General features: G+C 40.1%; 2 protein-coding genes across 5 annotated transcripts; one reads left to right on the top strand and one right to left on the bottom strand.

Moving 5' to 3' along the window:
- The first annotated feature begins 1,502 nt into the window (after positions 1-1,502).
- On the top strand, positions 1,503-6,325 carry LOC141008548 (transmembrane protein 53-A-like). Of its 4 annotated transcripts, none has more exons than XM_073480965.1 (4): positions 1,519-1,603; positions 3,554-3,631; positions 3,775-4,191; positions 5,627-6,325. In XM_073480965.1, exons 3-4 carry the CDS (start codon positions 3,918-3,920, stop codon positions 5,986-5,988), a joined length of 636 nt encoding a protein of 211 aa, XP_073337066.1. In that variant the 5' UTR covers positions 1,519-1,603; positions 3,554-3,631; positions 3,775-3,917; the 3' UTR covers positions 5,989-6,325. The 4 variants fall into 4 exon arrangements, with proteins under 4 accessions (XP_073337064.1, XP_073337066.1, XP_073337065.1 ...); XM_073480966.1 differs by having other exon boundaries at positions 1,599-1,608; XM_073480963.1 differs by having other exon boundaries at positions 1,503-1,608; positions 3,554-4,191.
- Positions 6,326-10,283: 3,958 nt separating this feature from the next.
- lepb (leptin b) lies at positions 10,284-10,829 on the bottom strand. The gene is made up of 2 exons (XM_073481105.1): positions 10,674-10,829; positions 10,284-10,598 (listed from the first exon to the last, which is right to left on the bottom strand). Exons 1-2 carry the CDS (start codon positions 10,827-10,829, stop codon positions 10,284-10,286), a joined length of 471 nt encoding a protein of 156 aa, XP_073337206.1.
- Positions 10,830-25,426: the final 14,597 nt, after the last annotated feature.

Genomic DNA, 25,426 nt, shown 5'->3' with positions numbered 1-25,426 from the left:
GAACTGACACTGATGTCAGAAAAGACATTTTTGGTGGTTTAAAGCCACAACGAAAAATATGTAAGCTTACTGCTAATAACATAAATCAGATTTAAGGTCATAAGAGTCTTCAACCACTGAACCACCAGTTGGAGTTCAAAATTCTGCTGAGCAAAGCTTTATTTACACCCACATAACTTTACTTTAAATCCAACTGAAGATCTTAAAGTTTGTAATAATGATAAATACATCCAGCAGGGTCACATCTTGCATAAGTCTGCGTAGAAATGGGTGGCAAAATAAGGTAATTATACTGCAAAACAAGTGCAGGAATGTACTTTATGAGGCCTGAGTCACTTCAGGAGGCATCCAATGTAATCAAAGTAAGTAAATCTTAAGTGAAGTTCTCCACATACTGAAGAATATAACTTCTCTATGTCGACCAGGCCTGTGTTAGCCTCTGGCTCCATCTCGTGGCACTGAAATGCCTTGCAGTTATTTGATTAGTAGGTCATATCAAACAGCCTACGTGACCTTCTGATGTTTCCCTATTTAGATGAAGTGGCAGCTCAAAGTGATTTCACTGTGTTCTCGTGACGGCAATGGCTTGTTCTGGCCAGGAGGTCCTTTGGGCTATAAATAGCAGATCCAGGGATCAACTCTCCTTAAGCTGCAATGTTATCCTACTCTTTATTGCTGTGTGAGGATTCAGTCATAAATGATATGTTTAATGAACTGCTTTTCCATTCCTATTTTGGTAACACGTAACCCTCATAAATAAATGGTAAATGTGCAGTTAATTAGTTTATTATTACTTTAGTTACTTACTAGATTCAGATTGGTCGTAAAACAATAGTGAACAGAAGGGCATTCACTCAATGGAGAGCGCCGGTGTTGTGTCAAAGTCTGTTCCCTTGCTGATGTGTGTTCTTACCACCAGGACGTGAACATTTTAAAACACCATTCTTTCTAGTAAATCAGTAACCAACAAGACCTGCCTACTTATTAATACAAGCAGGTGTTTTACTCTTCCCTTTCACAGCACTAAAAAGGGGATTTCTAGGTCAAACTGACTTTGTCTTTGGACGGTAGCCAGGAGGCTAGCGGTAGCCATGTAGCTCAGCACAGGGAAAACGCTAGAAAAGTTGTTTGTGCTTGAAGTAAATTTCAAAGTAGTACTTTTATACTTGTAACAGAGTATTATTTATATTTACACTGTGGTGGTTACCTTTACTAAAAGAAAAAGATATAAGTAGGCTAACGTTTAAGCTAAAACTAGATGATTCCTTGAGGCCTGATTTTCGTGCTTTTTTTTTTTTACCAAGTTCAGTTAATTAAATTAATTATTTTTATTTTATTATCTAACGAGAAAAAAAAATGATCCCATGTTCTTGGTTATTTAAAATTTATTGGGTTTTTCGTGTCCCGGCCCAACCTCCTTACCAGCTGGCGGCGGTAATGCGCCATTTTGTTTGCCATCCGCCAAAACCCACATGAAGTAGTTAGTAGTAGACGAAGAAGAAGAAGCAGCAGTCATCCCTGAGAGCAGCCGGTGCCGTGGCAGAAAGGACCGGGGCTCCCTCACACACTTTGTCCTCTAAACATGGGAAACCTGCTGGCCTCCGTAAGGTAACAACACACATGACACGTCGCTGTGATAATATCGCTTGTGCTTGTGTGTGTGAGCTGTTCGGCAGAAGCCGCGTAGAGATGAACAAAATGGGGGCTGATGCTGTGCCGCATCCGCATTTTAATAAGCAGGACTCCCAAATTGTTTCAGACCGGTGCAGCGATATAAAGTGCTTCACACTTTATATCTTTTTTATTTTTACAGAAGATGCCAGCCCATGAATGTATGAAGGGTTTATCAACACCATCACCCCCCTCAGACTTTGATTTAAAGGCATTTTTCACACGTGACAGGTTCAATCAGAGTCACTGTTACTACACAGAGGAGATGTTCAGTGGTCAAGTACAAAAAAACATTAAATCTTCACACTGAGTTAATATAAGACAGGATGAAATATAAAGTAATGTGAAATATAATACTTTACATTGTACAGCTTATCACTGTTATCCCTGTGTAACATTACAATGATACTACACATTATATATTAATGTGGCAGGATGTTTCACAGTTAAATAATACACTTTATTGTCAAAAATGGCATCAGTGCGCTGGAAAAATAAACAATAACATACAATAAACTTACTAGAAGTTATCCCAAGAATATTTTACTGCTTTATAATCTCCTATAATCATCTACACTATGCCAATACTGATGCATATGACTCTAATAATAATTATATTTCCATTGTGAAGAAAATGACAGATATCACATAAATAATGTCACATGAATAATCATGTTTAAACATCTTTATTTTGTATCTTGTGATTGCACTATTACACTGAAAGCGCTTACCAAAATACCTTGAATGTAACAACAGTGTTGTAAAAAGTACCCAAAAGTTGTAATTGAGTAAAAGTAAAGATATGGAGCTAAAATATTACTGTTTTTGTAAAAGTGAAAGTCATCCATACGAATGATACTCGAATAAAAGTCTGATATTTAATGTACTAAAGTATCAAAAGTATAAGTTAATTATTCATATATTTACATGTATGCATATATTGTATACTCTGGGTTAACTGATAATCAGCTGGGTTGATTATTGTTTCTGATATTCAACATTTTCATGATTATTTTATTGATTATTTATCTGTTTGACAATGAAAATCTGCAATCCGCAAAGTAACTAGTCACTAAAGCTATCGCTTAAATGTAGTGATGTATGAAGTACAATATATGCCTCCAAAGTGTGGTGAAGTGGAGGCATAAAGTAGCTTAAAATGCAAATAATTGTACGTAAAGTGAATGTACTTAGTTACATTCCATCACTGTGTAACAGGAGGGAACATGAGTTGTGCATAACAATCACAGGTCTGTTCGGAGGTTTACATTTAGATGGGACATGAACCGTGAAGAGTGAAACAGAAACAAAGGTGCCTCTGAGGGACGGCGTTCGCTCATTCTCATTTGCAATAGATCAGGACAGATAGCGACCGGCTAGAGGAAGTATAGAGATAGAAAAAAAATTAAAATTGAGAAGTTATTCTGCGGAGTTTGCATAAAGGACTGACCTTTGTTTCTTGTGCCGTGCTCTGAGCATTAATAAAATTGAATCCGACATAAAGAAGGTGACCAAAGCAGCTTTCTTTCATTGAAGAAATATCGCATAGTTTAAAGCCGCTCCTAATCCAACAAGATGCTAAAAAAAACGTGCGTTTACTTGAAGTGGATTAGAAACTATAATGCTCTTTTCATCGTTCTTCCAATATGCTGTCCAGAATTAGAACAGTTGAGTAAGTCGGTTACAACCAGCTGAAAATACTGCTCTGCTTAAAGTGCCACATTCCAGCATGTAATTTATAATAATTTAATATATTAACCTAAAACAATAACTTGCTGTATCAGTGCCGGTTAGGGTTGCAATGGCGCAGAGTAGACTCATTAACTTTTGGACCAAGAATGTTAATTTTTGAAAACTGACTCTGGTTTGTGTTTTCTTCCAGCCTCTGCAGGACTACAGCCACATCAGAACAAGTCAGTGATGGCAGGTTCATCGCCAAGAGGATCAGCAGTCGCATAATGTACTATTACACTCCGGTCTCAGCAGCTGAGGACAATACATTTTGTGCTGCCAAAGAATCTCAAACATCCACTGATCTTTGCCCCCCATTATCCTCATCTCTGCCCCTCAGTGATGATGACTCTTCCTCTCCGTTTCTCTCAGATTCGCCTTTACACACATCTGCCTCTCCCCTACACCAACCAGCTTCTGTCTCCGCTCCCCGTCCCCTTCTTGTTTTCTTCTCCTGGCTCGGCGCCCAGCCGGGGGCAGTTGCCAAGTACAGGGACCTTTACCTGGACCGCGGCATGGACGTCCTCTGGGTCCGGAGCGACGTAATGCACTTCCTGTGGCCTCGATGGGGGATGAACTACGGCTTGGAGGTTTTAAAGGTTTTAGAGGAGCCTCGGTTCTCAGGGAGGGTGGTGCTGGTTCACGCCTCCTCCATTGGTGGCTACTCCTTCACCCAGATACTCACCCACATCGCTCAGGGGCAGAAACAACACGCAGGCCTGGCACAGAGGGTGATAGGGCAAATCTATGACAGCTTGGTGGTTGGCAGTCTGGAGCACATGGCGATAGGTGAGAGCGAGCGATCCAGCTCAGGTTACTTTTGTGTTGGATCTTTAAATAATTCACTCACCAGCTGACCCACTGCTCCAATTTGGCAGGAGTCAGGAGAAGTATTTGTGGCAGCTTGTCTTTAACTTCCCTGAGGAGAGTGTCTGCAGTTTACAGTTTACTTGTACTTTTGATACTTTAACACGTTTATTGCCAGAATGTTACTTTTGATACTTAAGTTCATTTAATGTCAGATATTTCAGGACTTTTACTCAAGTACTATTAACTACGGGTGACTTTTAAGTAATATTTTAACAGAATATCTTATCTTTTTCCAACACTGTTTTAAAACCAACATAAAGTACAAATCCTCACACAACTGGAACCATAAAATCTTTATATGTTTTGCTTGAAAATGACGTAAAAAGTTTAATCCGTTATTTGGCATTATTATTGGGCTGAGACAGATCACCTGTGCACAGGTGGGGAGACTGACTCCTGATTGAGGAGTGGAAGCAGCTTGGGGCGTTTCCCTCCCAGCCAATCAGGGTGTGATGACACCCTGTTTGTAAAGGCTTAAAAGAGGTGGGAAATGGCACACTGGTGGCTCTCACTGCCAGTCTGAATCTGTCCCTGACCCATTGAGAACCTCATTCCCCCTTAGATTGGCAGCCAGAAACTCTGGTCTGTTTAGGCCCTATTTGGTTTTCTTGGCTGCTCCACATCTTTATAGTGAGGAAACTTTGTTTATTTGGGAACCCCTTAAAACCCAAGCCCCTTTACTTTCCCTGGGGCTTGTAGGAGGCAATTGTTTTTTATACCCAGAAGAGGCATTTGCTTATTTGTTTATTGTCCTAGTAGTGGACATTGGGCATTCCCCTGGTTTTATATGTTTTTTGTGTATATTTTTATGTAGGTTGGGCTGGCCAGTACTGCCACAACGTTATACTTCCTGGTACACCCCCCAAAGCAATATGGGAACTGTAGTGTAATGTGTGTCATTCAAATAGAAGTAAGACACATATAGATGTAATGAGTCCCTCTAATTATAAAATATAAACCCTCTGTCTCTTGTGGTTTAAATCTGCTTAGAAATCATAGAAAATAGACACTCTGTAGAACTGCAGAACTTCCTTGAGAATCATCGCATTTTTTAGTTTTCTTCAGTATTAAAGTAACCCATTGATAGCAGTCTGTTCATTCATGGCTACAGTGCAAACAGGAACTGCTGATGGCTAATTCGGCATACTTTTCAACCAAACTTAATGAGTAACCCACAGCATAACTCACTTAATCCAATGGCAACCTTTTACTTCCTGTTAACATCCCCAGAGCTGTAGTTCCAAAACTTAGAGCATGAACGTCATTCAAATAGAAGCAAAACAAATATACATATAATGTGTAATTGTACTCTTACTTATAAAATATAAACCCTCTGTCTGTTGTCGTTCTTCAGGCCTCGGCAAGACCCTGCTTCCTCGTTTTGAGCGCCTCATCAAAAACACTGCCATGCTTTACTTCTGGCTCTTCAAATCCCAGACAGCAGACCTCTACAACACTGCCATCCAGGTGTTCAACGACAGCCCGATCACTGCGCCGGCCCTCTTCTTCTCCAGCGACAACGATGTCATGTGCGAGCAGGCTTCCATGGACAAGGTTATTGACCGCTGGAGGAGGAGGGGCGTGACTGTGGAGTGCAAGAAGTGGAAGGTGTCGACACATGCAGCACACATGCGATGCCACCCAGAGGACTACCTCTGTACCCTGGAGAAATACTTGAACTCGCTGCCTGTTTCCTCCCTCAAAGCAAAAATGTGAACTGTTGAAGTCTGAATTTTAATTTTAAACTGTAAAGATTCTCTATGATTTCAAAGAGAAAGCACCTTGATTGTTTTATGTTGCAGCTTTGGCATAATTATCAGGGTAATTCAACAAAGACTTAACCCCTAACCCTCTTTTAAGCACTGTCTATTGTTTGACTTTGTCGATAAGGTTACTTTCTAAGTGATATGCATTATTTAAAAAAAGATACTGTAGAGGTTATGTTACGTGCTGCTTGTTTTGCACAGTAGGTGTTCCTGAAGCGTTGTTGCACTTGATCCAGAGATCTGGAAACTGCACGTTTAGTGTAATAAAACTGTTTGTAGCTCCTTTGTTTCCGTTTTTGCTGTATTTATTTGTCTGAAAAGCACCAACGTATATAGATTGTTTACAACAGATTTACACATGATACAACTAAGGATCATTTTCATGATTAAAGGGGCACTATGTAGTTTTGGCGATGAAATTCAAACTCAGAATTTTAATATTTACAATATTAATGAGGTGATAATACAAACTGATAATATTTATTTTTCCATAATTGAATAAACAAGCTGTTCTCAGAGGAAAATAAGGTCCCAGAACACTAGAAAAGTGACAGGGTCCGCCAAATACAAAGTAAAACAATATGAAATTGTGTTGTCCTTTAAGGTCAGTTTGTTTATTTAGTTTATTCAGTCATGAATGAAATGAAGACAGCTCATTTATTTTGTTTGTTTTAGCACGATTTCTTCCCCGAAAACTACATAGTGCACCTTTTTAATCATGTAATCTATAAAGTGACGTCTTCAAATTGCTTCTTTTGTACAACCAACCAATCCGAAACCGTCAAGATTATTTCAAGTTCTGACATTTTTGCTGGAAAAATGGATGCAACGATCAAATGATTGTCAAAATGTGGGGACACAAGGTTCTCTGGAGAACTTCATTATGACCCATATTGTAGTAAATAGTTCAGTCTCGGTACAAAATGTCGACATCTGCTGGTCAAACCTGGTATTGCATCTGTATGGATGGTTCATATCTGACACCAGCATGACCACATCAGAATACAAGCAGTTTTCTGACATATGTGAATATTTTGTTCAATAAAGTTTGTGTTATAATGGCCAGCAGTGGAAAGAGTGCTGAAAATCTGTACTCAAGTACAACTACATTACTGAAATGTTACTCAATTACAAGTAAAACTACTGTGAGTAAGATAATGCTTAAGTAAAAGTACAACATATTCTTCTCAAATAGAGTATTAGTTGGTTTTTCTGCAGTCTGAGTTACTCCCAACTCCTGCTCTGTTCTGCTCAGATGTGAATTAAAATTGTGCTCAGTACTCAATTAAGATTATAAAAGTAACTGCATAGATTACATTCAGACTTGGGGAGTAATGGGAAACATGTAACAGATTTACAATTTTTAAATAAAGATTGATATACTCGTCGGTAACACACTGAAAGTCATCCTATTGATATTTCTGTATTATTATTTGTATATGTTTGGGATTGAAGTAATCCAAAAGTAACGGAAAGTAATCAAGTTACATTACTTTCATATTGGGAGACTTGGATTACGTAACTGCACTGGAATACATCCTTCCCAACCCTGATTACATGATGTAATGCTTACTTAAGTACGAATAAAACTACAGACATGAAAAAATACTAAGCAGCCCCCAAAAATGACTTAATTACAGTAATTTAAGTAGTTGTTATTAGTTACTTCTACCCCTGTTAATAATGTATCATTTATAAACAGAGTTTAAAGCTGTTTGTAAAAAATAACTGTAGCAACATACAGCAGTGGCCAATGATGTCAACTACATGAGTGTATATGTCCATGTACTGTATGTTTCATATATATATATATACACACAGTATATAACTATATTTATAAGTCCAGCTCTATATTTTAGTATGAATACCCAAAGTTAAAACTGTAAATTACAACATAAGGTGTCTTAAATTCTGGAAATATTACAGCTGGGAGAAAATGATAGAGAAAAAATGATACAAAGCCAGCTGAGATGTTTCTTCTAAATAAATAAAAGAGAGATGTGTGTCCTTTCTGACCTCAGTATACAACTAACATCGCTGCTGTTTTCAGCTCTGAGGAAGACATTTTTATAACTTTTGACTTCAGCTGAGAATAAAACATGAATACACACATCATTTTTGCAAAGTAATATAATCATATGCTCACAAGCCACATGCTTTATAAATGCTGTCACAGATCATCAATGTCATGAATGCTTTGTTAACATTTTTGAGACATTGCCGTTTCTATGGATAAATAATATTTCATCATCTTTCCAAGTCTGTTGTTTCTTTCCAGTTTACAAGTTTTGTTTACAGTTTAAACACACATTAGATACATTAAAAATGAATTTATATCCTTTTATTAGTGGTGATGCTCTTCATGAGCAATAATAATGAATAATAATAAACTTAATTTGCATTGCACTTTTCAAAATGTGGTTACAAAGTGCTTTACAGTTGAAAACACAGCTGATATAAAAACAAGAAAAGCCTTTAAGCAACATCTTCCTCAGGGGTTTATCAAGTTTTGATTGTATTGTGTTGTAAATGAGTGTCTAAAAGAGAAAATCCTGATCTGTCATTAGTGATTGATTATTTTTTTTAATGCCATAAAAATCTCCCCCTTACTTTTCCACTTAATTTAAACTGTCCAAAATCACAAAGCAAAAAAAAAAAATTGTAGTTGATTGCTTTACAATCTGTGCAGCATACAAAACCCTGTGTCTAATTTGGATGAGGAAAAACACAAAAAACCTTTTACTTTTTAATTATAAGTTGCTGATTTTTATCTCATATTGATCCTGTTTTCTCACCGATACAATAAAACGCAGAATGTTTAAAAGTCATGAGTAACATGAGTAGGAAACACTGTGAAGAACACAACACAAAAAGCAATTAACCCTTTTATTTGGTCATTTATATGCTTTCCCCCCCCAGATACTGTAAATACTATACAATTTGATTTTATAGCTTCATTTGTTCTCAGTTATAAGTGAGCGTGTGTCACTTATGATTATAATTTTCATATCAGCGTGACAGCGTGTAATGTGACGCAGTGAAAAATGCTTCTTCCTAAATGAACCTTTTAATTAATCATTTTTCCTCCATTTTAATGAGAATTAACGTGTGAAGAATATTACCACTGAATGATAGCAGAAATGTGTTTTTTCAAACTGTGAGCGCTCCTGATGTTTCACTGTACGACTCACGTAAGGATGAGGCGTTCAGTGTAACACGTTACAGCCGTGCGTGTGTGCGTCTGTGTGTGTGTGTGTCACAGGACTGCGCTGCTTATCTCTCTCTCCACTGTTATCATTTTTTGTATTTATTTTATTATTATTTATTTTAGCTTTGATGAAAGATGACATACTTAAAGTGTTTTTAAATTGTTGTGCAAGATATATAAATATATACACAAGAACACCTCATTTTATATACATATATACATTTACCATGTTTTTCATGGTGTCCTGTATTTCGTACACATCATACTAATAGTTCAATTTCATATTTTATATTTTTGTTAGCTCTTTTCACATTGTTTCATTATTTTTATTTGGGTAAACACAAACACTGAAATTAAGCTCAATCGGTGTATGCTAATATTTAGAAAGCGTGACATATTATCATTTAAAAGTGTAATTGATATCTGTTGTTTATTTCCTCCAGCGGTGTAATTTTGTGCAGCAGAAGGTGAACAACACTTAAAGAACATCTGATTAAGTAATGATGTCACTTTAAAAAGTATACCTTGACTTAAAGGATTTAACTTTTCTCATACAGTTCTTTTAAAACTATCATTAAAAAATAGACCTTTAAAAAAAAAGAGTCCCGGAAACAAATATTGTCTCAAATCTTTATTTAAAAGTTGAATACAACGAATAAAATTCAGCTTAAGATTTCTAATCCAAGTGACCGTCAGCTTAATGTTCCTTCACACTCATCAAACACTTTCCCTAAAAATCACTCAATATCAAAACTTTTAAAATATAATTCAGATCATATAAATATTCATATAAATCTGCGACTCAAATATAATTCAGACTTTAACAAAAGTTTCAAATAAGCACCTCAAAAGCTTATTGCATCACATGCTTAATGTTTAGCAGCCAGCTGAGGAGCATTATTGCTTGTAAATTTAAAAATATGATTCAGGTGCATTACAGGAATTATTATAGTCCAAAACATACTTTGTGCAAAGATAAATCACATAGTGAGCTATTTGTGCAAATAAGCTTCTGTGTATTCGTATTATGGATTTTCTCAGCAGACCTTGAGTTTGTCCTTGTTGAGAAGAAACTTGTCCAGGTAGCTCTGCACCTTGGTCAGCGTCAGGTAAAGGTGAGTGTCGGGGAACGAGTTGTCACCGGTCTGTCCTCGGGGTTTGGCCTTGACGGGACAGTTCATCGTGAGGGCGAGGGAGCGCACCAGTCCCTCCAAGCTGGAGACGTCGGCCTGGATCTGACTGAGGGAATCTGGGCTCTGCAGCTCATTATCCAGAAGTCCAAGGTCATAGCTGATGTTAGTCAGTCCGTTGATGGAAGGAGCGCTGGACTCTATCTGCAGAGTGACGGGAAACTACGGAAAAAGAAGAAGAACGTGAACTTTTATATCAGAAGGTTGCTTAACTGTTTCCAACAACACTGTGCATACCTCTGCCCTTAGTATCCTGATGTGGACGAGGGTTGTCTGAGCAATGTTTATTATGCTCTTGATGGTATTTCTGGTGGAGTCACCCTTTTTGGGAAGACTTAAGCACCCGGGGGCCACCACCAGGGAGGCAAGGAGAAGGACTGGAAGGATGTGCATCCTAAAAAATAAATTAAAAAAATACAATTACGTGAATCAACAGAGTTTAAGATTCCATTTTGCATTTGTGCAAATTAATTTATTTTCCCTTGAAATATAGAAGTATTACATGTATTGTTGTTATTGCTCATATATAATGTAAAATATATTTACTTACCTGTGTTTTTGGCTGTGCTCCTGATGACAAAGAGATGTGACATGTGTCTCCTTGCAGGTTTCCCCCACCCATTTAAATAGTCTGCTCTGAACCCACTCCCCTCCTCTCTCCTCCCCCCAAATCAAACCTGAGCCTGACCATCACAGATTGACTTATCAACATGCTCTCGTTGGGAAGGAAATCCATAAAAAAAATGCAATAAATGACGGCATTCTGACTCAGTCTCTTGGAAGTCACGTTGTTCTTAGTTTTGTTTTCCTGTAAGAGGATTGCGTGTGATATAAGCTGTTTTTTTTAAAATTTATTATAACAATGTTAATGTACTGGAAAAAATGTGTAGGTAGATTGTAGCCGTGCAAACCCACTAATACCCATGTGCGCGACAAAACAAAGAAACAGATGATCAGTATGTGCATGTAGATGCCATTTCATTTTATTTTGTCATATAACATGAGAAACGCGTATATGCCATTTTGTAATACAGAATAAAGGCAGTGAGTCATCATCTGGATTTTCTTTACACATGTACATGTTAAGATATACCTGGAATTTAAAGGCCTACATAAGTGTCTTTGTCTGGTACGTGGTGCCTATGACGTACTCCACGTGTTTATTGTTGTCGTAGACAAAAGCGGCAACGGGAAGTTAAAAATAGAAACATAATGACCGCACATACAAAGTTCGTAAAACGGTGATGGTTTCCGGAGGTGTTTTTCTGAAGGCCTGATGCTCCTGCCACGGAAGTTTTGTGAGTGTGTGTAATTACTGTGTGAATGAGAGGAGACTACATTCTCCGTTTTGTTGCACAGGCCTACTGCAGCATGTTTCCCCAGTTTGAGCTCCCTTTTTGTGACCAACAACAGAATTCCCAGTAATACCGATGATGTACTTCAGCTTCGACTTCATGGCATACATGTCAAAGGTCAAAGGTCAAAGAATAAAGCTTCTTCTCACACTTCCATTTGGCGAAAACTCTCTTACAGACTAAGTTAGCTACAGATGTACAGTAGCTTGCATCACATTATTATATGAGGAGAAAACTTAAAGGAGATGCTCTTGAGTTTTTGAGGGTTTGAAACCTTTGTTATTTATTATCATTAACCCTAATAACAAGTCAGGTAAAGAAGTATTTTAGGAAATGTACCAGTGCCACAACAAGTCTGGGACAAAATCACAAAATCACAAAATCGCTAGCTTATAACGCCTCTTGAGCAAGCTAAAAGCTAGAAAGGCTGCTTCATGCCTGTGTCACGCAGAAGGCTATGCAAGGCCTCCAAATTGTAAAAAGGCTCTCACCCTTTGGGTATAGCTTGCTCTTAATGCACTCAAGTTCCCCTGGCTGACCTGCAGCTGTGCACCCGCTGTGCGTTGATGCCAAAAAACGACCTAGAAAGGAGGCTAAGCACGCGAGTGTCCGACAGCCAAGCCTCTCAGCGCCAGGGCCGTTTCCTGGGCCTGAAGAGCCTTTTTTAAAAGTCTCCTCAAAAGGAAAACAAGAAAATATTGTGAATAAAATAAAAATAAAATAGAATAAAAGCAAGAAGAGCACAGAAATAGACACACTTGACTCAATCAGACATTTTTGTGGACACACAAGGACAACAAAGACATGTTTTAAATGCCTCTCGTAAATTCCCAAACACACTTGCATATGCAAAGTCCTCCGGTCGGGCGGCTAACCTGTCCTTAAGCTGCTCTCGTTGGCAATTAAAACCTTTGTTGACAACTTTGCTGCTATGTTAACTTCTGGTTACTGTGCAGAAGCTGCAGCGACACATATTTCTTGGCTCGATTGCAAAATTGAAGCCTCGCAAAAACATGTCCCGAGCCAGTTCAGTCGCCTTCACATCAGGTTACACTAAATGTGCTGACCTATTTCTGTGGCTGATAAATTTATTGAAGTGGTGGAAACCATTGGCTACGTTTACTGCTGGCTTTTTTAGCTCCGAGTGCAAAAAAAAAACAGTGACCGACATTGAAAGACGGATTTAAAACACTAACTTGCATACGGAGTGTAATGATATGACCCAGAAAATGTTCTTTTAGTGAGTTTCTGATGGTATTTTGCTTCTGAGGAATTCTTAATCCCCATAAAGATGAAGGTTTTCCTAATAACTACAAGTGAATGATGCAAAATAAACATTATTCCTCAGCAGACAGCACAGTGGATTAATTGTATTTCCATGTTACTGAACCGTGAACTATTGCAGTAAACCTTTTCCTTGTTCTCTTCTTGTTGTGTACTCTGTCCCCCCTTCGAACTCAGTGCTAATTGAAACCAAATTACAATTTCGCCGACAGTTTTGTCAAGAGAATCATGTAATGGTGCGTCAAAACAAATCTGCTTTTCATCTGGTCTGGCCCGCCGCACTCACCCTCTTATGTTGGAGGAATATAACGTGACGCAGATGGAAATACTTTGCCTCTGATGATACAGGGAGGCAAAAAAAAAAAAAAGGGGGCTCAAGAGGAGGAGCAACTTCTTGGAATAAGGGCTTTGGTCAGTTCCAGTAAGCTGACATGGCACCATCCCCCCCTTTCTTCGCTTTTAGGGAACCACTGGGAAGAAATACTGTATGACTTGGCTTCACAGGAAATAGTTGTGGTGAGTCAATACGCATGACGAAGCAATGAGAGTGATTATACATTGGTATAATCACTCTTATTGCTTCATCATGCAAGTCAAAGGGATCAGACATCAGACAGGTCAGTGAGCTGTGTGTTTTCCTTGGAACCTTGCAACCTCAGAAAAATACATTAATCACCAAAATGAAGCATTTTGCACCCACGTGTCTGCTGCGGTTCATGTCTCGACCACATCAGTGCCGCGGCTCTATGGATGGCAATGCTAGTTGGTCCATCACAGACTGAAATATCTCAAAAACATAGACAGTCGTGGTCCCGCAGGATGAATAATAACTTTGGTGATGCCATAACTTCGCCTCTAGTACCACCACCAGGTTGACGTGGGTATCTTTACAACTTCTGGATGGATTGCCATGAAATTTATGAACATTATTGCCCCCCTCACGCTCAATTATAATATCTTAAGCAATCTGTTACGTTTAAAAAGTTCACAATTTTAATTTAAACGAACAAAATTCCCTTAAACCTCAGCTGTACTTCATATTTACTGGTGTTAGCATGCTAACAGGCTAAACAAAGAGAAAACCTGGTAAATATTTGGCTACTTGCTAAACATCAGCTCCTTAGCATTGTACTTTTGAGCATTGTAGCATGCGGAAGTTTAGCATGCTCCTCTGGTCATCCCTGCTGTACTGTGAAAACATCATGGATGCTACGAAGAAGGTGCGTTGTTTTTTTTTTGTTGCTAAGAGTGTTTAACGAACATGTCGAAAGCTATTTGAAGTTTAAACCTTAATATTACAACAAGCTAACAACAAGTTAGCCGGGCACTGAGTATTTAACTCTGCTAAGCTAACGAAACATTAGCTAGAAACTGACCCTGCATTCCTGTTTCCCTTTTCAGCAACCAGCTTTGTTGTGTTCATACGTTTTTAAGTTTTAAGTAATGTTTGAACAAAATGGATGCTACAAAGAACATTTTTCAGATTATTACGACACTCAGCAATGCACTAATCTAGTTAAATTGTCTTTCTAGCTGCCTAAATGCTAATTTAGCATTTTCTCGTCCCCTAGTACATGTTTCTCCTTTTACAGTCAGGGAAAATGACGACCACAGCACTTCATTTTGATAGAAACAAGTGGTTGCTCTCGGAAGTGGTGATCCACATCTCCGGTGCCCCGCGTGAAGACCCTGTATTTCTACCCGTGCTGCCAGCAGAACGTCTGGAAAACGATTTATTTTCTGCTCTGCCGACTCATGTCACTTCTCTTTTATTAGTGGGCTTTTGGCAATTAAATTTAATCACATCACAGAGTTGAAGCAGTTGGCAGCGCTTGGCAAAAACACCAGGACCGAGAACCAAAACACAGAACAGATCTTTGAAAGGCAGAAAGCCAAGAATAGCAAACACGACAGCATATTTTGTTTCAGCAAACGAGGCAGTGAATTACTCAGCTCTAACGCTTTTTACCGTAACTTTGGCGCGAATACGTCACCAGACTTTCCAGTATCAGTTTCAGTACTTGACAGCATAAACCAGCTGTCTACCTGTTAAGTTTCCAGTGAAAACTTTTTCAAATCAGCCAGCTGTGTTTGTGATGGAGCTGCACAAGTGTGTTACTGGCTGCAGTTCACAAAACAGCCTCTGGAGAGCTGCACACACCCAGAGATTTAATGAAGGAGCAGTTCGCCAGTGTGTGTTGAGTGTGTAATGACAATCCTCCTTTCATATTCATTTGACTTGAGGGCACGCCTTAAATAATCTCCTGAACGCAACGCCTCAGAAATCACACATTTAAGGCCGTACGTTTTTTAAATTACAAAAGAGTTTCAGCTGCAAGTGATGAAAAATAACCACAAACTTACTTTTATTGTGTTTCACATGACATGGAGCCAAAGATACTGAAAGTATATATTCTACAGAAAAATCCATTTCCATTGTCTTTTGCCCCGTGGTTACAAATTACTGCATTTACAAGTGGGAGAGGAGCAAAATGTGCATCCACCAACCCACGTCCCTATCTGATGACATGGATGAGGCACTGCCCTATATCCCAGGGCGATGTGTGACACACAAATCGCAGGGCCACGGCAACCGTGATTTAAACTGGGGATCTCTCGCTCTGATCTGAAGGTCGGTCGGAGATTTGTTAGGTCAATTAACGGACGCAGAGGCCCGGTCTACCGGAAAACATGTCACCCTTATTAGACTGTGCGATACTGTGGGCACCCACGAGGCAGGAAGAGTCGGTGGTGTTGTGCGGGATTAGATGGAGCTGCTGTTGGACTGTAAAATCTACTTACAGACTTATAGGTGCAATATGTAAGAATCAAAATGAACTAAAAATATCAACAGAATGTGAAGAAATAACAGTTTTGACGTCACAATGTCGAGATATTAGTATTAGTATATTAGTATATTAGTTAGACCCGTCCCGTCTCCATCCAACACTCCTGTGCTAGCAGTGTAAACACCAACACTCCTCTGGAGCTCCTGAGTCTCAGTCCAGACTGCTAACTGAGCTAACTAGCTAACGTCAGCTACAGTTAGAAGCAGTTAGCGGCTACCCTAGTACTGCCCCCTAATTGTTTTTACATATTGCACCTTTAAATAGTCTTTCTGATTCACTTCAGCAGCTGTAGTGTATTTTTACTTGATATTTAAGGAGCCAGATTTTTGTTAAACTGTTCATTTTACAAGTTATAACTGCAATATTATTTCATTTGTGTGTGGTTAGTCATTCGGTGAAATGTTTCCTTTGTTTGCCTTCAAAAACGGCACAAAAAAGTATAAAAACTATTACAATCTTTCTCACAGGAAGGGTTATATTGGTTATAATATATTTGGAAAGACACCAAGACAGTTCAGTGTTTTGTCTTAATTTTATTTCAGAATCAGAAATACTCGATTGATCCTCGAAGGGGAAATTAGGGACATTACAGTTGCTCCTCCTAGAATACAAATATCAGGCTATAGAGAGGTTATAAACAAAGAAAGATAGAAAGAAATAACAATAATGAGCTCACATAACATGTAAATGGCAGCAGTTGAAGAGTGAATTTAAATAAAACAAAACTAAACATGGACGACCACACAAGCACAACACCACTTTAAAATAACCATCATCAAAAAAAAGGTCAATTTTTAGTAAATTAAACATTAGTTAATGGTTATTTCACTGTTAACTAACAATGAAATGCTTTACAAACCTTTTATTAAGCAATTGTGAAGGTTTATAAACATCAATTGCAACTTTATCATGGCCATCAAAATAATGTTTATAAATGAACTGTATTATAAAGTATTATAAACATCAGTTTCAACCTGACAATAAACAATTTGTTAAAGGGGCACTATGTAGTTTTGTAGAAGAAATTCATACTCAGAATTTTAATATTTACAATATTAATGAGAAAAATAAAACAAACTCAGAAATATTTATTTTTTCCATAAGTGAATAAACAAGCTGCTCTCAGAGGACAACAAGGTCCCCAGAACACTGTTTGAAGCTAGAAAGGTGGCAGGGTCCGCCACATATAAACAAAGTAAAACAGTATGAAACTGTGCTGCCCTACACATCTGCCCACATGCAGCAGCGTCACATGTGCATGTGTGTACTGTACGTACACTTACAATACAAACACTCCCTGAGCGATGAAGTTATCCGATTAGCGTGAGTGAAGTGTCCTCGTCAGTGGACGGAAACCGCCTCGGGTTCTGACGTACAAAAAGCACATTGTGAAGGCTCCTGGGTTTGGATAAATAATCACGTTTATGTAACACAGTGCGTCAAAGGCTCGGAGCTACACGTAGATTTTCCCCTCGGCTCATTTGTTCACTGAGTGCATCCTATTTATGTTGTGTAGTGAGGTAATTCTTTAAATGACTGACCTGTGCACGGTATACATACGCTGGTAATTATGTCATGGAGCGGATACTCTTATAACATATGACAGCATGTATTTTTGAGAAGTACATCATCTCTAAATATAAGCTTTGTAATGAAATGTGCCTCAAAAACCAGAAGAAAAATCAAAATATTTGTCCGCTGATTGGATTTTCGGAAACTTGTGTACACAGAAATACAATTAAAATGATTTTTGTAACAATTTGAGAAAAAAAACCCTTTAAATATCTACAGTCATGGTACAAAACATGGTGTTTCAACCATAAATAATGTAGTAAATAACATGATGACTGTACAATTTTCCATAAGAGTTAAAAAGGCACAAAATATTTGACCATTTCAGCCTAAAATCCACATCTGGATCGTCTCAAACCTTCAGTAACTCATCGTATTGTTTTGTCTGCACCTGCTCCTGTGTTATAATAGTTATAAGTATGGACTAATACGCAGGGTCAGGAGGGTTACTTTAAAAACGTGTTCCCATACAGTTCCTAAGTACCTTTTATAAAAAATGTCAGTATCCTAATCCAAACATGACATTATTAAAGTAATGTAACTTGATTTCTGTTATGTTGGATAAACCTCAATACCAAATAAATGTAAATAAAGTTCCTACAGACTCCACACTTGTGTATTTGGTTTTACTCGAGACCACAGCGATGTTGTGTCAGACATATATCTTCTTCTTTCTTTCAAAATTGTAATCCTGTTAGTAATCCTCTTTTATACCGAATGTATCTGTAATCTAATTACATCTTTTTCTCAGTAACTGTAACTGAATACAGTTACCTTTTTTTGTATCTGTAATCCTGTTACATGTATTCCTTTACTGAGTAGCTTTACTGACACTGACGTCTTCTTCTTTCTGTAACGAGACTCTTTGCGATTGGATTTTTCTCAGGTTGCCCTCTCTGGTTCAGACATATGTTCTGCCACATCCTGTGCTCTGTTTCTCAAACGCTTCCTGTTTTAAAAAAAATCAGATTCTTGTGTTTCACACCCCAACTTTGATCAAGCCTTTGACAATCTCAGATTTCCACTGATCTTCCGAGCACTGTGCCACACTACGCGTGGATCAGAGATACTCACAGCTCCGTCGGGGGGAGAAAGAAAAAGGCGACGTCTTGCTTCTGATGCCAGAATCCAGTGCAGATACTTTTTGGGGTAAGGGCTTCCTGGCTACTGCCTTAGGAACAGCAAGCCCAGACCGCAAAAAGACCCACAAAGGACAGAAAATGTAACGCCATCCTCTTGAGGCCGATCTCGTCAGCATCTGTAGAAAGAAAGAGAGCCATCAGGACTTCTGATGATGGAAACTTCTGGACACAACTCACATGGTGCAGCGTTATCAACAGGAAATACGTCCCACCAGACCACCCCAACACAATACAAGTAAACCACAGATTAAACCAGTTAACTCTGTTCCTGGTCGTCAGGATCCACAATCTTTCATAAACAGCTGAAGCTTCCAGAAAACGCTCTTGCGACGCCTCACTTTTGCCTGAATCCCCTCTTTTTGACAGGAATTCCCGTCTGTCTCGAAAAAGTTTGAACTATTCCTCCTGTTAAACACCATTCATCCATCATCCATGCACACAGAGCCCAGCTGGTGTCATCCACGAAACATCGCTTACTGTTTTCTTAAAGGAAAAGTTCACCCCAAAATGAAAATCCAGCGTCCGTCCAGCGTGATCCAAGTGAGATCTGAAATTTATCTGCGATGGGGTGCAAGCTAACACTTTTAGCTTTGCAGCTACAGTTCAGTTTAGCTTGAAAAAGGCTGTAAATAACATCTTTTCAAATCAATGTGAGATCTCAGGGCCTCCAGAGACTTGGATTACGCTGGACGAGCTTCATGGAGCCATTTTCTATCTTTTTTTGGATGTTTTTTTTAACATTTTAAAACAAGTCCCCATCTACTTCAGTTGTTTAGGAGAACGCTGCAACGCTGCTTTGCTGTGAAGCTCCAGAAATGTTTTGCGGACTACGAAACGTCACCCGTCTTTCCATCTGCGTGAGGATGTGTAGATAATGACTGGATTTTCATTTTTGGGTGATCCTTTCCTTTAACAAATGTCCCAAAAAACAAAAAAATTATTTGTAAATTTCGTGTGCGTGCTTGTTAATGCTGAAAGGCCGAGGGATGAGAGGTGATGGAACAAGCCGTACAGATGCTGTCAGTACTGCTACATCATAAGAACTGCAGCATCACTGTCACTGTTAATTAGCCATCTTCATGCATCTTCCTCACCAAATGGTGAACTGGATGATGTCATAAGTTTGACTGCAGCTTCCTGTTTCCAGCACACATGTGGTTTGATCTGTGGTAGTTTGATTGTATCAGACTGTAATTAAATGAATGGTTGAAGCTGATCTGGGGTCTGATTCTCAGTGGGATTTTGGTCATAACGTCACCAAAGGACCATCGAGTTCATCATGAGACCCTCGTTAATCTGACCCCTGTTTAGTACCTCAGCAGCAACACGATGTACAACCAAACTGCTGTTAAAAAAGCCTCGCTGGCCGGTAGGAAACAACATTTAGGAGGTTTGGATGGGTGTCACTGAATCAGTGAACATTTAAAGTGCGATATTTTTTGCTTTTTATACAGGTAAATGTCTTTGGAGACCGTGCCGAGTCTGAAAATGACTTTCACATTCAGTGTATAACCTCAAACCAGTCACCAGAGTAATAGTTGGCATTGTATGTTTCTGCAAACCACAGATATGTTGAAACTTTACATTTCTGTATGTGTCAATCCTCAATTTTATGTTGTGACTCGGCACAAAAACCACTTGGTACGGGTTTGGAGAAGATCACGTTTTGGTGTAAAATACTGCCTTTGTTGTTAAAAACGTGGTCTCCACGTGGTCCCGAGCAGTGGTCTGTCGCCTGGTACATGAATACAAAATGTATACATTTAACATATCCGTGTCAGCAAGAGGAGAAAAATGAACATGACTTCCAAGCCTTTTCACTTCAAGATCAACTTTGATCATGAGAAGTTGCATTTTACGCCATTTTTGGGTCATTTTTGACATTCTTGTATGTAAATATCCCTCGAGCCCCCTTTTATACACGCTTTTCCTAGATGTTTTCAAGTTTGTCTGCGTCTGCAGCGAGTAAAATTAAGTGGTGAGAGGACCGGGACATGCTCATCATGTTCGGAAACTGGACGAGACCTTAAGAAACGCCTCTAATGAAGCAAACATGTTCTTCCCTCCATGATTGATCACCAGAAGAATAAACATTCAGAAATTCTCTGTCATTCTAGAAAAGATGACAAAAGCAGCAGGTTCGATATCTTAAGGGCTCTTTCCTGACAAATTTAAGTCCATCCTCTGCTCTCTCTTCCAAAACCTGCAGAAATGTGTCAAGATGTGTCCACGTTAGAAGACACCTTGTAGGAAAATGAGTCCGTTTAATTTTGAGCGTGATGAAACAGTGTTCAGCCAGCAGGATACACCTGAGCATCTCTACACCTGATTAAAGATTTCTCCAGCGTTGGCCAGGAGTCTCACATTCTCCTTCTAAAGAAGAAGACGGCGTTGTCTTGTTAAACCCTCGTGATGTAACGCAAACTGCCCTCCACCATCACCACATTCAAGATCTTCAGCTTTCCTTACGTTTGCACCAGCAACAGGAAACGATTTCATCTCACCCCGAACATCACTTTTCTTTAGGTTTGGAGATAACTGCTCCACAAACATCAGTTTCCTTTTAAATTTTGTTTCTCAGGAGGAAAGTTGGTACGTATTTGAAATGAATATTGTCATACAGCTTAAATGTTGTCTTTCCCTGATATTAAAGACTACATCGACTTATCTGACTGTTGCGGTGGAGAGCACATAAATCCCTCGACCTGCTCAACCACCTGAAACACACTCTGAATGATTTTATTCAATCCACCTAAAAAAGATCACACTCAATTTGAAATCGAGGTGGCAAAATTCACAATCAGTGAGGAAAACTGCACAAACTGGATGAACTGTTTTACACCCACAGACTAATATGCTTTAAACTATCGTTTCCACCTTCTATTCCCCAAAACTCAAGCAGCACAAATCTCAGAGATCTGCCTAGATGTTTCCAAACTCGACCTCATCAGCTCCTGCCGCGTCAGACCTCTCAGACCACTTTGAAGCCGTCATTGTGAATAAAAGCATGAGACTGAGAGCTAATTTCTCAGCTAGATCTGAATCTTTTTTGAGAAATCGGCGACAGGAAACAGGAAAACCAGCGTTCAGTTGCCACAACCATCACGAGCCAGCCACTGCACCTTACTGTAAGAAGAAGACAGCAGAAAACACAAAACACTTGGCTGCCTCTCTCAACGCCACTCCATGCCACACCCTTGTAATAAAATAAATGCCTGCAAAGCAAAAGCTCCAGGGCCTGAATCATACTTTTTAAAGAAAGTGTAAGTATCTCATGTCAACTTCTGATCCCATCTCATCAGCCGAGGTGTATTTTGATCATATCAGTCACATTTTAGATGCTATTTGACCGCAATCCCTCACTTCCATCACATTTCTGTCTTCCTGAAGGTGTGTTTAGCCTCTTCCGGTGTGTCTACATTGCCATCATAAGTCGTTTTGGTCCTCTGATGACAGTGTCTCTGGATTTAGCTGCGATTACTGTAAAGCATTCCCAAAGACGTGCTGTATGTTCCTGAACATTTTGAGTTTCTGTGATGCTTTTGCAGAGAGACGCCGCGATAGAGCAGGGGAGTGTGAGAATGGGGGGAATATTCCACACATGCAGTCCTGCAAAAAAAAAAAAAAATCATCATCATCATCGCAACAAATATCTTGAAAGTTATAGCTCAAACATAAATCTAAGGATCCTGCATCAGAGCATCAGACACGAGCTCAACTGCGAGCGTAAATCCACTCAAAGTGCAGGCCTACATCATGAAATTTCATGCTCCAGTAAAGAACAAGTTCATAAAAGGGTTTTCTTTTCTTTTTTTTTAAAAAAGGGCCTTTTGTGGTGCGTGTGTGTGGAGGAGGCGTGCACAGCAGCAGCACATGACCACATCTGGACGACATGATGCGGGCCTGTGCCTGGATGTGGCCGTTACGTCAAGCCCAGGGCGGATAGGGACCAGCAGACTGGACCATCTGCACACGTAGGCATCTGCCACACTTACCTCACCACATGCGTCATAACTGGGGCTGGGGGGGGGGTAGGGGGGGTGTAGAAGGAAAAAAAAAGTGTCACATCCCCTTGTGCTCTTTCTCTAAATGTGTCCTACATTGTCCCATGTTCGGTTGTTAGATTCAATACGTATTTGTGTGCATGTGGTTCACGCAAAAAAAAAAAAAAAAGGGGCCCTCAACGTAGAAGTTCGCAGGAGGAGGATGCTCGCTCCAGACCTGGTCATCGGCCCTCAAAACGGGGGATGGATGGACGGACGGATGGATGGACGGATGGATGGATGGATGGATGGATGGATGAAGGCAGCGCGCTCTCCAGAGGTCCTGAAAACACACACCGAGAGCTGTCCGTGGTGCTGGAACCAGCTCTGGCTGTCGTGGTGGTGGTGAACGCCCTGCGCTGGAGTCTGGGAGCACCAGTTTGTGGAGGAGAGAGGAGGGGGTGAAGGGGAAAGTGGTGAAAAGGAAAAGTCCAAACTGATAAATGCAATAAAAACAGCGTTCAGTGTGTGTGTGTTTTTTGGGGGGTGGAGGGGTGCAGCCTGGTGCATGAATTGGCACTTGTTGCCGTTGAGAAAGCCTCGCGAGTGGGCAACGTGTGTGTGTGTGCGCGCGCGCGCTCTAATCCTCGTTATTCCACTAAAAGAAGTAACGTTACTTCTTCTTCTTCTTCTTCTGCTTCTTCTCCCTCTCCACGCGCACGACTGCCCCCCCACCACACACATGCACACACCGCACACACACACACGGCTATGAAAAGTAGCCTCTCGGTTAAATGATGATCAACCAGCTCCGTTTCTATCCACAGCTCGATTTTAATCAAACTCACCGTGTTTTTTTCCCTCTCTCTCTCTCTCTCTCTCTCTCCCTCTCTCTCTCTCTCTCTCTGCCCTCTCCACATTTTACGCACAGACATATCGACGCGAGAGGCACAACACAAGCGGACCCCTCTCGCGCTTGTGTGTCCAGTATTTTTAACATGTTTAATCATCGCACGAGAATGTCTGTATCCCACCTCCCCCTCTCTCCTCTCTCTCTTAAAAAAACAAAACACCGATGGATGCAGAATTTTCATCCGCGCATCAGCCGCTGTAGACGGGGCACGTCCGCGTCCACGCTGCGGTGAACGATGCGAGGATCAACTCCGAGTGCACTTTTCTGTCTTTTCTTTTACTCGATTGTGTGTTTTTTTTTCTTCTTCCCCCCTCTATCAGCAGCACACATCAACACGTCTCCAATAAAAGCACACACACACACGCACACACACACACCGGCCACTCACGCTTCACCGTCAAACTCGGGGATGAATTTCTCAATGGCACAACACAGTCCAAGTCCAAGCACGAAAAACAGAATGGCAGCTTTGTATTTCGTTTTTCCTTTTTTTCTTTTTAACTCTCTCACACAATAAAAAGCAAACCACAATAAAAACAAAAAAAAGAGGAAGATAATAAAAATAGAAAGCGGGCTCACCCAGTCATCACCGATCCGTGGAAGCGTGCATCATTTTTCTCGTCCCCCCCTTTTTTCCCTCCAATAATCCCTGGGAATTTGAACGGCACCCATTGATATGCAGCAGTAGGGTCCCCCCCCTCCCCACCTCCACCAACACCACCACCACCACCACCTCCACCTCCTCCTCCTCCCCCCCATCTCTCTCTCTTCACCACCCCTCCACCTCCACCCTCTCACCCTCCTCTCTCCCTCCCTCCGTCCTCTCCTCCCTTCTCTCTCTCTCTCTCTCTCTTTCCCAGACGTCAGTCGCGTTCATCCTTCCCCGTTCACTTCGCCCCTTCGCGTTTTTGTTTTATTTTTTCTCCCCCTCTCTCGCATCTTCGCCTTAATTCTTAATCCATTTCTGTCCTCCTCCTCCCCTCCTCTCTCCGGAAAATGCTGCAAAAACCTTCTAATGGAAGCCACTCAATTCCTCCAGTCTGCTTCTTGCTGGTGACCTGCATTGACGTCATTGCGTCATTAGGTTTCCCCTGGAAACACGGGAGAGCCAAAAATAGACGCACATTAATTCAAACCCCAGGCTGAGGGAGGGGGGGGGGGGGGGGGGGGGGGGGGGGGGGGGGGGGGATGGAGAGGGGGTATAGGGGTAGTTGTGGGGGGCGACTATTTCTTTCTATCAAATCTATAATCTTCTGACCCCCTCCTCCCTCCTTCCTCACCCCCCTCCCCCTCTTTGGTTTCCCTCATGAAGGGTATTTTAAACATATCTGATAGTGAATTATGTTTTTGTTTGTTTGTGTCCACCTCATCAGCCGCCCCAGCATCAGTATGCTGTGTTTTAGTGTGATTTCAGCAGCGTTATTGTCTCGTGAATGTCACGTTCTCCTAATGAAGGTCTCTATCCTGTATATTAACATCATTTTGTCTTGTTTAGATGTGATAGTCCAGCACTACTCTGTGATATTTGTTGTCCTTTTTGGATTATGATTACGATGACACTCTTTTGAAACTATCTGTTGTATATATTGTATCTACCCTGCATATTAACATCATTTTGTCTTTACGGAGTGTTTAGATGTCATATTTTGGCACTACTCTGTAATATTTGCTGTATTTTTTGGAGCTTCAGTGGTCATTATCATTACGGTGACACTTAACATGAGTTTATACGTATCTTTTGAAAGCATCCTCACATATTTTACATCAGTTTCAGACTTAAGACTATAATATCTGTTGTATATCTATCTATATTTGAGGCTCAGTGGTGAGTCTCCTGTAACTTTGTTGTTATTAAAGGGCAATATGTAGTTTTGGAGAAGAAATCCAAACTC

The sequence above is a fragment of the Pagrus major genome, chromosome 14 (assembly GCF_040436345.1).
Source record: "Pagrus major chromosome 14, Pma_NU_1.0".
In the NCBI taxonomy this organism is placed as follows: domain Eukaryota; kingdom Metazoa; phylum Chordata; class Actinopteri; order Spariformes; family Sparidae; genus Pagrus; species Pagrus major.
The sequence above is the reverse complement of the archived record's forward strand: the minus strand, read 5'-3'. Positions and strand labels throughout refer to the sequence as shown.

What these genes read in the sequence shown, in the direction of transcription:
- LOC141008548 (XM_073480963.1), top strand. Translation starts at nt 1,583, where the DNA reads ATGGGAAACCTGCTGGCCTCCGTAAG. An exon ending in AACCTGCTGGCCTCCGTAAG is followed by an intron (nt 1,609 to 3,553) that starts GTAACAACACAC and finishes GTTTTCTTCCAG; the next exon opens with CCTCTGCAGGACTACAGCCA. An exon ending in TCTGGAGCACATGGCGATAG is followed by an intron (nt 4,192 to 5,626) that starts GTGAGAGCGAGC and finishes GTCGTTCTTCAG; the next exon opens with GCCTCGGCAAGACCCTGCTT.
- lepb (XM_073481105.1), bottom strand. Translation starts at nt 10,829, where the DNA reads ATGCACATCCTTCCAGTCCTTCTCCTTGCCTCCCTGGTGGTGGCCCCC. An exon ending in TCAGGATACTAAGGGCAGAG is followed by an intron (nt 10,599 to 10,673) that starts GTATGCACAGTG and finishes CTTTTTCCGTAG; the next exon opens with TTTCCCGTCACTCTGCAGAT.